Genomic DNA, 15,432 nt, shown 5'->3' with positions numbered 1-15,432 from the left:
GTCTCCTCCGCTGGTAATTTCCAAACTTCCTTCAGAGCCATGCGGAACGCACGAGCCTTGGGACAAACCACCAAAGCATGGAAAATACACTCATCATCAATACCACATATTGAGCATGTACCTAGAGTAGTTTGATGATGTTTAACCCTATTGAGTTGAACCGCCAAACTATTATAAGCAGCCCTCCAGGCAAAAATTTTAATTTTTGGGGGGACATTAGCATTCCAAATAATATTCCAGAGCCTCCTATCCCCATTTATGGCATCACTGGAATTGCCAGAAACACTCCTCGGCTCTTTAAGATTCAGAGCTAGTCTATACGCACTCTTCACGGAGAACAAGCCACTTTTCTCGTGGTGCCAAGCAATAAAGTCTCCCTCGCCCACTCGAAGAATACGGAGCTTTAGGATTTCCTCTGCATCATGAATATAAAATAGATGCCTTATCAGGTTCTCATCCCAACTCCTGGTTGCACTCAAAAATAACTCAGAAACCAATTTGATCCTAGTTCTGCTCTTTTTACCACAAATTTGTAGGCCAGATTCCCTAGGGATCCAATTATCCCTCCAAATATTTATACTAGTCCCATCGACCACTCTCCAAATAATGCCTTTTTTAGCAATTCAAGGCCATGCATAATTCCTTGCCAAGTAAGGGAAGTAGCTTGAGGGAATACCGTATCAATAAGGTGCCCATGAGGATAGTATTTAGCTTTCATCACCTTAGCACACAGAGAGTCCGGAGAAACCAAAAGACGCCAAGCTTGTTTCGCCAGGAGTGCTTGATTAAAAAGCCGAAGATCACGAAAGCCCATACCCCCTTCACTTTTTGGTCTCGTCATCTTATCCCAAGCCAGCCAATGCGTTCTTTTCCTATTCTCTTCATCGCCCCACCAAAAATTCCTGATAATCTGGGATAACTCCTCACACAGTGAAGCGGGGAATTTAAAAATACCCATTGCAAACACGGGAATAGCTTGAATAACAGACTTGCTCTGGATTTCTTTTGCTCCGCTCGAAGCATATTTTTCAATATAATCTGAAACCCGCTTGAGCACCTTATCTTTGGTGGATTGAAACTTACCTGCCTTCATACGACCTTCTGGAATAGGCAAGCCTAGATATTTATCCTCAAAACCATCAATCGTGATTTTAAGGATAACCAGAATAGACACCTGGTCTTCCATAGAACAATTTTTGCCAAATAATATGGAGCATTTATCCGGACTTAATAGTTGGCCAGTTCCCTCCTCATAAGCCGACAAAATGCCTTTAATATTCAGAGCTTGCTCCAAGTTACCCTTAAAAAACAGGAGACTATCATCAGCAAAAAGGAGATGAGATATACCTGGGGCATGTCTGTTTATCCGGAACTCTTGAATAGCCCCTCTTGCCGAAGCATCATTAAGTAGCAACGACAATGCTTCAGCCACAAAGAGGAATAAGTATGGTCATAGTGGATCCCCTTGCCTGAGACCACGAGAAGGATGAAAAGGCTCTAACAGCTGGCCATTCAAACGCACAGCAAACTTCACAGTGGTAACACAAGACATGATCCACTTAATCCATGTTGGAGCAAAACCATACGCTTGAAGCATTCTTTCCAAGAAATTCCAATCGACACGGTCATACGCGTTAGCGAGATCCAACTTATATGCACAAAATTCACCACGGCTATCTTTTAACGTATTTAAAGAGTGCATACATTCAAACGTGATAAGTGCATTATCAGATATTGATCTTCCAGGGATGAATGCACTTTGGGTAGGAGAAATCATACCATCTAGCAGAGGTCTTAGTCTGTTGACCAGGCACTTAGAGATAATCTTATAGATCACATTACAAAGACTGATTGGACGGAAGTCTTTTATGGACCGAGGATTCTTCACCTTAGGAATAAGAACAATAGTTGTATCATTTATCCCTTCAGGCATAGTTCCATAAATAAAAAATTGCTGGATGGCACGAACAATATCCTCCTTAAGTAGCCCCCAATTTCTTTGAAAAAACCTGGCAGGAAATCCATCTGGCCCCGGGGCCTTTAACGGCCCTATTTGGAATAGGGCATCGCTGATTTCTTGCTCAGAAAATGGCTTACAAAGATCCTCATTCATTTGATCAGTCACCAATGGTTTCACAAGAGAAATGATACGGGACGGATTAACCATAGAATCACAGGAATAAAGATTCTTGAAAAAATCATTAGTGATACCTTTTATTTCATCCATATCCTGAGAGAGAGACCCATCTCTTCTTTTGATGGCAGAAATATTATTTTTCTTCGCTCTCCAAGTGGCCTTCCTATGAAATTTTTTTGTGTTCCTATCTCCCCATTTCATTTTATTCAGACATGATCTCTGCTTCCACATAATTTCTTCCTTTAACAGGAGCTCATCCATTTCCTTTAAAATTTTCTTCCTTTCTACTATTGCTTTGTGATCACTTCTGTTAAACAACACACTTAGTCTTTTGCGAGCAGATTCAAGTTTTTTTGGCAAATATCCAATGTTAACCTGACTCCACCCATGAAGAGACTTCATCAACTTGTCCAGATTATTGGCAACATCTCCCAGATTATTGACTCTAGCATTATTATTCCAACACGAATCAATCTGTACTTGCAGCTCCGCATCTTCCCTCTCCCAATATGCTTCATATTTCAAATGTTTAATAAATGTGCCAGAACGAGGAGCTCCCATCAATTCAATAAGAAGAGGGCAATGATCTGACCTGGAACTGATAATATGCGTTACCTTGCAGTCAGGAAAGATAGATGACCATTGGGGGCACGCCACCGCCCTGTCCAGCCGCACCTTCACATTCCTGTTACCTTCCTGCTTATTGTTATAGGTCCAAGGAACTCCATGAAAACCCAAATCAAACAAGTTGCATTCAGACATGATCTCACGAAAATTAGCCATAAGTTTTGGTGACCGTTTGATCCGAGAAAAATGCTCATCTTGCCACATAGCCTCATTAAAGTCACCAGCCATAAACCATGGACCCGACCCAAGAGGTTTTATACGCCTTAACAATTCCCACATAACATACCTTTGGCTCGCCTTCGGCTCCCCATAGATAAAAGTGCATCTCCACTTAGTGCCAGCATCGTTGGAAATGTACATGTCAATAAAATGTTCCCCATATTTGTTTAACTCCAAAGTGTACAGGTCATCCCAATAGACCGCTAATCCACCTCCTTTGCCTGGCATAGAAACAGCAAAAACATTTTTCATACCCAAGCGGTAGCGCAAACTCTCAACATACTCTTTATTTTTTCTTGTTTCAGAAAGAAAGATAATGTTAGGCCGGTGTGTCTTTGAAAGGCACACAAGTTCTTGAACTGTCCGAGGCTGACCTAAGCCTCGGCAGTTCCAACATATCATTTTCATGGCTCCTGACGGGCGTCATCAAGTGCGTCCGTCAGTTGACCGGCAGCCCCAGGGCCGGTAGCTTCCTTGCTTATACCCCCAATTTCCTTACCATCGCCTACGGACTCTCTCCTATTTTGATCCTCCTCCTCTCCCTCAACTATCTCCTCTGTAATATGAACAGCGGAGCCTTCTATGCCTACTACAGATTCAACTCTCTCAACACACACTATTTTACATGTCATACTCATATCTAGAGCACCCCTAAACTCTATGCTATCAGTACTGGAGCTATTCATGCTAAGAACCATGTCCTTGTCTTCATCCGTTGAGCGCCTCTTGCTACCAGCCGTGCCCTCAAGCATTGCAGCAAAGGCCACCTTGCCGCCGGAAAGATCGCTGCCGCTGTTCGGCGGAGTGGGGATGCCAAAAACCGCATGTTTAACACATGCGGCTTGCAGCATAACCTTCTCGTCCTGTTCTTGTCGGTGAAGCCTTTTCCACCGCTGGACTCCAGCAGAAGTGAGGGCTTGCCATTGGGCGCCAACATCAGCACCATCGTCACGACCATCCTTGTGAATGGCCACCTGAACCTGAGCTTCGCCCTCAAGCCGCTGCAGCTGCACGCCCATAGCAGCAGCAGAAGCCAGGGTCAGCTGGTGCCCCGGCTGTGCATGCACCTCAGCAGTTGCACCCCCAGCCTGCTCCTGAGGCCGCTGCTGCATAGGAACATCAGTAGCATCACTCGCCTGGTCTTGGATCAGAGCCATAGAGGCCCTAGCAGGATCATCCAAATTCCTCTTGTGTCCACCTCCATCCGCAGGAGATGACCCAGGGGTGACCAGGTTGATGTTGAGGCCCCCCCTAGGCACATGAAGTTGAGGATGATCAACTTGGCTTGCCACCAACTGGTTCGGGGGCGCCGGCAACCCCTCCTGGGTACCCGCATCCCCCGCCACCTTTCCCGCAACATCTGAAGAAGGACCCGAGCCTGCCGCAGCCACTGAAAGGTTGCGCACAGCCTTGGAAACCGCCGAAATGACTCTGTCCGACAACTTTGCCCCGGTGCTTCCGAAGTCGAGGAAGCGCTTCCAGTGCGGCGGCGCCTTCATGTCGATGGAGAAGTTTGGCTTGCGCAGTTCCTTTGGCATGCTGCAGAATCTTTCCGTAGTGTGGCCCAGGATGCCACAACAGAAACAAAAATTTGGAAGTTTCTCATATTTCACCTTAAACGTGATCTCGTCCTTGCTGCCGACCGGAGTGAACCCAACTTCCTTCTTCAGCGGCATGTCCACCTTATGCTCCACTCGAATGCGGAGATGCTCGTCAAGGATCATCTTGTTCCGGTGGGACACCGCGATGACCTTGCCGAGCTTCTTGCCGAAAGTCCACCCCATCTCCTCAGTCTTCAACACGAAGGGCAGCTTGTGGATTTGTGCCCACAATCTGATGGAGTTGAGGTCGACCTCCGCTGGGTTGCCCTGGCCATCGAAGTCGGCGAAGATGATGGCGTCGTTGTGGAAGTGCCAAGGACCAGCAGCCAGGACATGCTGCCGATCCCCCTCCTCCGTGAACTCCACCACGAAGCGTTTGTCGATGCTCGTGACCATCTGGGCCCTCGCATCACCACGAAGCCGCCAGGGTCCTTTGAGCTCGTTGACGACGGCCGAAGGATTGGCTGGGTACGGGGAGAGCACTCGCCCCACAGCCAGCTTTCCCTTGACCGCACTCACCATTGCCTCCATGTCGATGACGATTGGCGAGTCATCGAACTCGACCATCTAGGCCTTGCCATGCCTGCGGAGAGGAGGAGGGCGCTCCGAAGCAGAAGTAAAGCCAACGGAGGGGTTCGGGGGAGTGGTCAGGGCTAGGCCTGACGGACCCCCGACATCACTCCTTCCCTTTCCGACCGTGGGCGTGGCTGGGGTCGCCGTTGGCTGCATTGCGGCCGGCCCTTCCTCAGGGGTTCTGGACCCAGCACCACCATCACCCGACCCAGCAATGGTCAGGTTCATCATTCCTCGACCTTGATCCTCGCCTTGGCCTGCCATGGACAGAAAGTACAGAGCAACAGAAGAAACTGGTATGGAGCAGAACACTGTAGACTGAAGAAAACAGAGCCGACCCCCCGCAAGAAATAAGCCTGGAGTTCCTCAAATTTCGCCTCCAATTTAACAGGATTAACTCCCCTGTTAATTCCTTTAGCATCGTCCGGCCTCATTCCTGATCCCCTTTTGAAAATCAAACCAAACCCATCAGAAACGGCCCCCAAATCCTCCTCATTACTCACCAGATTTGAAGCCTGGACCCTTAATTCCGCCGGCTGGATCGCCGCCCCTTGTCCCGCATCCGTACCTCCGGTCATCTCCCTTTTCAATTTAGCCGCATCCAAATCAGATTTGAGAAGCATCGCAGCCCTGCTCTGCATCCGCCGCAGTAACTTCTGTGGGTTCCTCGCTCGGGAGAGAAGGTCCCTTCCGCGCGCCTTGAAGGTGCTCCAGTCCTCAACGAGGAGGCCACCCACCCCTCGCCGCTCATCGTGGCAGGCTATCGCGGCCGCCACCGGCGGCGGCGCCTCCATGTTGACCCGGTCGTGGGTCGCCTCGGCTATCGCCAGAGAGCCTTCCTTATTCATGTTTCTTTTTTAACCAAATCTAGACCATGTTCAATACCCTTCCATACAGTTGAAGGATTTGCAGTAAAAATGTATCCAACATGTTCCTAGTGGGGTAGTCCTCAACGAAGTAAAAACCAGTCTATGTTGCCATCTCCATCCAGCACACATACATGATTGCGTCCTCATCTACGAACCGTGCTCCACTCTGGAAGTTTTACTCTCCCTAATATTAGCCACACTGATTTTTTACTATCCCTGAGCTTATTTTTGTGAATTTATCAGATTGCAGTTTGGATCGAAAGGTGCTCGATGATTCGCTTCATAGGACCACTGTTGTTCGGATTTATTTCGTTGTTACTCAGGTGTTTTGCTAATCGCATTTGTCAAGATTGTTCTTTGCACTGACTTTCATATGCAAAAAGCATACAATGCTAATATGGAATATTAGGCTTTCAAGTTTCATGGTACTTCTCGACACAACTTTGCTCGTTCGAGAAAAAACCACAGAGCCTTGGTTCCCATATTATTTTCTGTTTCGTGTGTGTTTATTGTATGATTGATTATATCCATTTCTAATAGGGATAATATGTTGATGCTAGAGGTTAAACTCTAAAATCTGACAAGGGCAATGTGTTCAGGATGTGGTTGAGAGAATAGTGGTTGGCGTGAATTTAGAGCATTTATGTTTTAACAAGCAAAGGGGACAAGGGGACAAGTGCAAGCAATTTAAGACACTGATCTCATTATGTATGCATTACATATATGCTTGTTTTCATTATGGTAAGAAGCACATCAATTGACATGCTTTCAGAACTTAAATTGCAAAAAAAAATCCTGGCTAGCTGTTTGAAGCAATTGCTGTTAAGGTCAAATACGTGGATTTTCCTTTTACTTTAAGAAGCATTTACCTTTTATGCTTGACTGTATATATGTGCTCTCACAATGTTTGCAAATGCATATGGTGTCGAGTGTACAGCCATATGCGTGAGTCATTTCACCATTTTGCATCACTCTAATATTGATATCGTTTGTGTTGAATATATCGCCATATAGAATTCAGAGATGATCGAGCCGGTTGACCATGATGTAAAATATACTCACTCTGACATGCATTTCTTCTGTGGAAACTCTTATTTTGCAAAATCCAATTAGGAAAATTTCCAGTATATAAGTGTAGACAGTGTTCAGCTAGGATACATGACTGATCATTTGTGATTCTGACCAGGATTCTCTGAGAAATATATTAATTATCTTGCCAAGCTGAATACTGGGATAAAGTCATTTGTGTCTACCACTTCCATATTTTCTTGAGGTTATGTTGATATATTTAGGGTAGTCATTTCAGGTTGGGGTTGGAGGGCGGAAAAGGAGCATGTTATCATAGCAGTGGCGGTGGCTCATCTTGGGTTACTCCGTCGTCCTATAAGGTTGTTGCTGCTGCAGAGTTCTTGATTGAGTTACTTGGTTCTTGATACTTGGATGGGTAGGTGGTGGAAATACTGGATACTGATTCTTGATCTTGGTTCTTGTATATAGGTTGCCGACAGACTATCAGATCTCTAGGAGGTGGTGCTGGGTGGTGATGTCACTTAGTTGGAAACATGCTGGTAGCATTTATTAATTTTTATTGGTGCTGCAATTTGAGTTAGTTTGCTTCTTGGATATCATATCATACTAGATCTAACATTCATGTATATGATTTCTTCAGGGTCGTATTCTGAATAATAGTGCAAGGTACTTTGACTAAATGATCTGCAAATCAGTGCATCTGGAATGCTAGGATGTGTGGGGACAAAAAGGTATGTATGGCAACAAGCTCAGAATCTGTCATATATTATGAATGTACATGGTTGCCTTGTTTGGATAATTCATATGTAGTTGTTCCATCTAATTTGTTGTTAAGTTCTCAATCATGGATCAGTTGCGAACTAGCATTAGTACTCATTCAGGTCCTCCATACCTTAGCTGTCATTTGTGCATTTCCTACCATAAAGTCATGTAGATAGGTGCTGGATGATGTAAGTCTCACATCTTGTGGCATATTTGTTATGCTAGAGCACATAGTGGTGTCATCATTGAATTATTTGATTTGTCAGATTCTTCTTTTGTTCTTGCATAACTACTTTTGAAAATTTGCACAGATGCCATTGCATGGGCCTGTTGGCAAAGAAATCAAAGGTTAGGAATACCACAGTATCATCCTATTTTCCTATTTGATCATTGTTATTGCACCTATTACAATGCATAAGTTTTACACTGCATTGCATATATTAGAAGGTGTAGTATGTACCTTTTTGCTTGAGTATTCTGAACAAGCGTGTAACCTTTGAAGTTTACATATCTATTGTCCTCCAGTAATTCTTTTAACTCAATGGAAGTGTTTGTTCTCGCTGATGCCTACCCTTGGTGGGATATTATTCTCATGTAAACATATAATATTTGCATATGGTTATGCGGACCTTCATAGGAAGGCTCTCATATCCCCATTTGTGGTTTCAGCTTTACGAGGCTTGTCAGCAATGATTGATGAGATAATTCGTTCAGCTGCTTTGGTAAGAGGTGACGGGAATCATAAATACCACAATGTCTATGAAGATTCAACATACAGAAAGATGGAAGAGGTTCCGAATATCTCTCTCTCGCTCTCTCTCTCTCTCTCTCTGAATGGCTTTGTTTCTTTATTTTGGCTATTTCAGACGACAACGGGATACAACACCTTGATGAAAATATATCTACCTAAAGATTTTATTTGTTTGGATACAATCTCTGAATTCAAAATAAAAACATGGATGTCGTGATACTGGTGGAAGAAACACTCATAATTCTTGTTCTGGTTGCAGTCATGTGGATCAAGGTGTTGTTCTTGAGCACTAGAGTAATTTGGTTTTCCTGTCAAATCCTAGCTTCCAGGTTCGAATTATATGTGGTTCCAGTTTTGTGGATCAAATGTTGTTCTTGGGTGCCAGATTAATTTGGTTATCCTGTTGGCTCCTAGCTTTGAGTTTCTAATTAATATACGAGGAATTGGTGCTTTACTATCAGTTTTTTGTTTGGTTCTCTTGTATTCTGATTCGTTGCTTCATGCGTTCGCATGCTGATATGCTTGTCCTTGCTAGGTTGCCTCGCTTGTGGCTCTAGGGTTTATTGTTTTTCTTTGATTCTGATATTTGTTGGCTAATTCTGCTCCATCTTGCTTTTTTGGAACTGTATGTTGTTGGTTGGTCTCTGTTGTTCTTCTTTTATCGTCTTCAGCTGAGACATGCTCTTGACTGAGCGCGGGCCGCAGAGATGGTGAGGATGCCGAGTTGTCCGCGGCGTGGTCGTTGCTCCTCTGGACTTGGCAGGAGGAGTGAGGAGGTCGATCCATCCTCGGCTTCATCGTCGTCGTGCATCCGTCAAGAGATGCTCGCGCGCCAGGAGACGAATCAACATCTGCTCCTGCTCGATTGCTTCCAAATCGAGTGATGCATGCTTCTGCTCGCTATGGAGGCCGCTGCTCTGATACACTCCAACTGCCAGCGATGTTCCTCCTCAAGGTCAAGGTTGGTAACCATATTTGCTTCAGTTTGCTCTTCCCCCTCTCACTTACCTTCCCTCTCATGCATGCGCTTGGTTTCTTCCTCACGCAGGCAGGCTGGGTGGGCTCCTCGTCAGCGTCGGCTTTCCCTGCCTGCCACTGCTCTCTGATGGAGCGGACCTTTGGATGCTCCTGTGCCTCTGGTGGTGGGCTAGGTAACTCTCTTTCTTTAATGTGCTCGTGGTCATCTGTATGCACTTCAAGCAGGAGGGCAAGCAGCTAGACTGAATACGAATCTCCTTGCAGTGTTTTACTAAAAGAAAAATCATAACAACATTATAAATAGTAAGTTGTTTCTCACTGACAAAACATCAGTTTAATTTGATGGTTCGACACTGATTTGCACTACTTGAGAAATTATTAGGATTTACAAACTAAACTGGACATTATAAACAGCAAGCAAAAAAACATGTCATAGAACCACCCCTTGTTGTTCCATGTAGAAAACTGAAACTATAACCATGTACTCCCTCTGTACAGAAATATAAGAGTGTTTAGATCACTACTTGCCCAAGCAACACCAACATAGATATGGGGGAGGAAGAGGAGACCTGGCTGGCACGTTCCGTCTCCCATAAGTGACTGCGATGGGAGGATCATGTCTCCGACATCCTCCTGCAAGCCTGCAACTGCTGCCTGCCCTAGCAACGTAATAAGGCGAGCCTCCCGCCCCACAACTTATGGGAGCAAGAACTAGAGATAAAATATGATAACAAATGTTTACCAATATAATTATGATGTTGCCTGAGCAGTGAAGGTACTGGTGCCCGTGCGACGCATCGTTGTTGTAATGGAAAATAGCATAATTTAGACGCCTAATTTGTAGTTGTGCAAGTTGTATCCTTTTTGAGGTGGAGCAACTTTGTGGTCTGCTAATTTAGAGAGACTGGTTGGCCTTCAATTATTTGTGCATTGGTTGTTTAATTGTTTCTTGTTTATACCCCCTACACGCACTAACCTTTTTATCTAGCATTAATGGTATTTATTTTATCACAGGCTGGAACTGCTCTGTTGGATCCTTACCTTTCTTTTGCAGCAACACTGAATGGTTTGGCTGGTCCACAACACAGTCTCAGGTAATCTTGATTTTACATGGTGAATGTTCTCTGTTGCATCATGATCAACCTGTGCTTGCCAAATGGATCTCCTTAAACAAATTCTTCCTAATAAATTGCAAAAGTCCTAATGAAGAAAAATTATGTTCGTGCCCTTCTAAAACGATGTATGTACTTATTGGCTTTGCAAGTTCCTCGCAGATTGTGCTTTTCATTCTTATGTAGCAATGCATCACTTCTCTAGGTGAAAAAATGATAGAAACAAATGCTCGGTTTAAATTTGTTAGATCCTTGATTCATTGCTAAGGTGTGCAATTTATTTTGGATAGGGATGGATGGTCAAGTTGTATATGGCTTCCACCATGCACGAGATGAAAAGCCATATCTTGCTCAAGGACCAGTTGCAAATAAGGTGCCGAAAGAAATTCTTTAATGGTGTAATATGTAGCGGCTTAATGCTTTAATGTATGTCATTGTTAAGTGATATCTTTATGGAAGCCCATAGTAATTTACTGAAATGTTTTGGTGAGGAGCTTAGCATTCAGAATGTGCTGGTTAGCAACATCTTCATTAGTTAAGTTGTCTTCTATCAGTAGGATATAAGTATGGCAGACTCATAGATCACGTGATGTTGCACACATATGAAAGAACTCATGCACCCAAGTTGTCCCATATTATTATTATGTGGATCCAGCTGTATACTTGATAGATAAGCTGGATGTGCAAGTTCTCTAGAATATGTAACTTCTGAATAACAAGAAACTGGTTTCAAACGCTCCTTTTGATTTGTTGTATCATAGTTATCGGGTACCTAAGAATTCTATGTCGTGGAAGGTAATGTCAAAATAGGTTTTTTTGTGATGAGCGCAATTAAGAGTGTCAACACAATATTAAAACTGGATTAAACATTAGCTCTGACCAGATGGCAATTTATTTTGTCATATTACAGGGCAGATAAAGAGTGGATGCCCAACTGCTCTGATGTAGGCCGCTCCGAATCAATTATCCGATATATGGCGTCTCTTGAAGGTAACTAAGAAACCGGCGACCCAGTTTTTGTTGTGCCTGCATTATTTGCTATGCCAGAATACTTCCCATTACCCAGTTCTACTTTGGTATTTCCTTCTGCATCGGCTTTTTAGATTTCAACCTTACATGTTCATCTTGGAAAAGATCTTACATCATAATTTGGTGTCTCCGTTCAGTGCTAATCAATAAAAAAAAATTGTTGTTTCTTGTAATGATGAACATTTTATAGTTGTAGCATAATTAGATGATGATATTGTTAAAGGTTAACTGATTTATGAAAATACTTCCATTATTATTCTGCATATCGCCATTTCTTTTACTGTATACACGCTTTCAAAAGTTGGCTAGATAATTGGTTCACACGTAGTGTGCAGTGACATACCTCATGCAAATATAATCCACGATATTGTCTATTTCTATTGTGTGCTCACATGACCACCGAAAGATTTCACTAATTTATATGCTTAGGCAGGTTCACTGGATGATATGCATCATGGACCGTAGGTACTATTTGGTTTAGTTTAATACAATCTCTATACAATCTGTTGATATTAAGGTATAATAACTGAAAACTTCCAGAGGCTAATGGGAAGGTAGAATTGATAAGCATAAGCATAAGCAGCTAGAAATGTTTTGTTTGCTTGTGAACAGATAAAGACAAAAAAGAATGTGCGCTATGAGTATAAAAATAGCACGCCATATGAGTATAAGTAAGAATACTAATGAGCTTTCGCTCATGCTTATGAACTGATCCATCTACTTATATAGAATGATGAGATGTGATCATGCACGTGCATTATCCAATTTCTTACTACTAATTAGATAAGTTCAGCTATAACGGAGTTGGTATCATGCCCTTTTACATTGTGTACATTGTTTGGTGTTCAAGATAAAATCATGTTGTTTTTTTTCTCATTTGAATGTGAATGACATGATGCGTGTTTCTGTGCTCGTTGGTCCTCTTTTGTCCTGACCATTATGAATTTATAGCATTTCATATATACATAATTAATTTTTCCCATTTAGATATCATATGATTTTCCTTCTACCAATACTACTATTTATGGTCTCATGCCTCTCTGTCAGGATTCTCAGTGGTCTCATGCCTCTCTGTCAGGATTCTCCCAATTTGAAAGAGGTACACAAACATTACTTTCTTTGTCAGGGTTTGTCTACATTTATCTTTAAGGCTACAACCTGGAGTCTCATGGGGGTGTGAAGATGATACCTGAGTAATCTAGGGCATTGCTTTGTTAGGGGTTCACTTATGTACAAGAATGGCATGTTCTTTCTTGTGTAATATATCGTGGTTTTTTTCTGCTCAACACCATCTGGACTATGTATCACTGTAACCTGCTTTATGGTTTGGACCTGAGCGCTGGAGCATGGTGCTGGATAGGAAACGAGTCCCTAAGACCGCTCTTTGGAATTCCAATATAGATGAAGATAGAAGTGAAATTTGAGGGCCAACAAATATGTTGTATCGTGGATATCCCCCTTTACATCATTGTTTTATGAAATGCACTAACGCTCCTGGAAGGTTGTTCTGAGTATATTTGTATATTTTTTACAACAAGTATGATTTGGTGTGAAGTTATCCAATGTCGTATGATGAACCTGGATGTTTAGTATTGAATCATTAGTAAGTGTTTAGTAACCTGCTTTTTTAGATGTTACCTTTGTAGCGAAGTTGTTTTTGGCATAACTTTAACCTATATTGGGCAGTTGCCTTGCTTATGCATGGATGTGCTGCAAACTTTGTTTTAGATTAGGACATTGCTCTCTCACGTTCGCCCTCTTGGTACTGAATTGGATGGAAGTGGTTACCTTTCATGGTCTCATGAATGTACTGAACAATCTCACGACAATGTTGAACTCGATGATGTCTTCTATTAGAAATGAATGTTTCTTCTTCTTCTTCTTCCTCTTCTTCTTCTTCTTTATTTTATTATCCTATTTCAATACGTACGCTAAACCAGGATTTCTACTAACTCGAGAATTACTTGCTTCACCATATCGTTAGGACCGGCACCCTCGCGCCAAGGCGCGTTGCCAATCTAGTGAGTCATATAACAACTTGGTCACTAGTCATAATCACAACTCATCATCATCATCATCATCATAATCATCATCATCATCATCATAGTAGTCATAATCACAACTCCTCATCATCGTCAACTCTAACACATTGTAGCACATAATAACAACTCCTCCTCATCATCATAGTCATAATCAACAATAACTAATTGTTCTTAATTACTAGGACCTACTCCTCTCTCCTAGGTAAAATAGCATAAAACAGATAAACCGGTCCATCTCCAAAATGGAGAATGGAGATCCACCTGTCGCCAAATTGTGTCTTGCACACTTGCATGTTGTCTCCAATCGGTTGCGTGCGCACGTTCATTAGTTTGCTCCATTCTTTGATATTGAGTCTTGAGTCTTTCAAAGAAATCGAGTATGCACTATGGTAAGTCGGCGGTGGAAACGGTCGTAAGCTAACCATATACATATGACCTTCGGTAAGCATCATGTCAGGCGCAACCTCCTTTGGAAGCTTCTGTTGAACAACACAACAGCAACATATATAGTTAGCAATGTTGCTTACTTAAGAAGAATGTATGCAATGAAGTTACCATCATTAACAAAATCATACCAAGTTTTTGGCAATGAAGTTACCATCCTACAACTCATGGACTAGTGGCACGTATCCACTAAAATTTGGATTGATAAAGTAATTGGTCTTAAAGGCCTCAACATCATATATAAATGAGACAAGATAATTAACATTTATCCTCAAAATTAAGCTTGGGGCCATAGTTGTAGTATATCCTGCCTAAAGCCTTCTGAGTATTTCTTGAAGATAAGAAATAAGCTGACAATTATGAATAAACAAGTTTAGTAGAGATGAAAATCAAATATTTTTAAATAAACAATATAAATTACTTAACTTAACAAATTAGTTTGACAAACCCACATACTGGAGGCTGATTGTTTGTATCTACGTTGGTATTTCCCTTGAAGAGGAAAGGATGATCCATCACAGCAGTATTTCCCTCAGTTATGAAACCAAGGTATCAATCCAGTAGGAGACCAAGCAACACTATGTAAACGGATCCTGCACACAAATAACAAATACTTGCAACTCAACACGTAAGAAGGGTTATCAATCCCTCCATGGTATTGAGATGGATTAAATTGTATGAGATTGGATAAATAGATCTTGCCAAAACACAAAATAAAATAAAGAAAGAAAAAATGTAGCAAGATATTTTTTGGTTTTTGAAATAATAGATCTGAAAGCAATATGATAGAAAATAGACCTGGGAGCCGTAAATTTCACTTGTGGCTTTTCTCGAGAAAATATCATACGATGGGTAAGCAAATTACTGTTGGACAATTGATAGAAGAGCAAATAATTATGACGATGTCCAAGGCAATGATCATGTATATAGGCATCACGTCCAAAATTAGTGGACCGAAACGATTCTGCATCTACTACTATTACTTCACACATCGACCGCTATCCAGCATGCATCTAGTGTATTAAGTTCATGGAGAAACTGAATAATGCAATAAAAATGATGACATGATATAGACAAGATCTATTCATGTAGGAATAGACCCCATCTTTTTATTCTTAATAGTAACGATACATGCGTGCCTCCCTACCCTTTCTGTCACTGGTGAGGCGCAAGATCGAACCCATCAAAAAGCACCTCTTCCCATTGCATGAAAAATCAATCTAGTTGGCCAAACCAAACCAAAGTTTTGGAGAAGAAAT

At 42.3% G+C, this 15,432-nt stretch overlaps 1 protein-coding gene across 7 annotated transcripts; it reads left to right on the top strand.

Annotated features, from left to right (window-relative positions):
* The first annotated feature begins 6,121 nt into the window (after positions 1-6,121).
* Positions 6,122-13,388, top strand: LOC119361896. 7 transcript variants are annotated; one of them, XM_037627067.1, is made up of 11 exons: positions 6,122-6,349; positions 7,324-7,414; positions 7,524-7,594; positions 7,696-7,786; positions 8,487-9,529; positions 9,617-9,719; positions 10,561-10,640; positions 10,949-11,031; positions 11,569-11,648; positions 12,735-12,786; positions 13,048-13,388. In XM_037627067.1, exons 5-10 carry the CDS (start codon positions 9,452-9,454, stop codon positions 12,779-12,781), a joined length of 471 nt encoding a protein of 156 aa, XP_037482964.1. In that variant the 5' UTR covers positions 6,122-6,349; positions 7,324-7,414; positions 7,524-7,594; positions 7,696-7,786; positions 8,487-9,451; the 3' UTR covers positions 12,782-12,786; positions 13,048-13,388. The 7 variants fall into 7 exon arrangements, 6 of the variants coding, with proteins under 6 accessions (XP_037482964.1, XP_037482961.1, XP_037482962.1 ...); XM_037627064.1 differs by having other exon boundaries at positions 12,906-13,388; XM_037627065.1 differs by lacking the exon at positions 13,048-13,388 and having other exon boundaries at positions 8,487-8,608; positions 9,274-9,529; positions 12,735-12,898.
* The last annotated feature ends 2,044 nt before the right edge of the window (positions 13,389-15,432 follow it).

Source organism: Triticum dicoccoides, chromosome 2B (assembly GCF_002162155.2).
Source record: "Triticum dicoccoides isolate Atlit2015 ecotype Zavitan chromosome 2B, WEW_v2.0, whole genome shotgun sequence".
In the NCBI taxonomy this organism is placed as follows: Eukaryota; Viridiplantae; Streptophyta; class Magnoliopsida; order Poales; family Poaceae; genus Triticum; species Triticum dicoccoides.
This window is presented reverse-complemented; position numbering and strand designations above follow the sequence as displayed.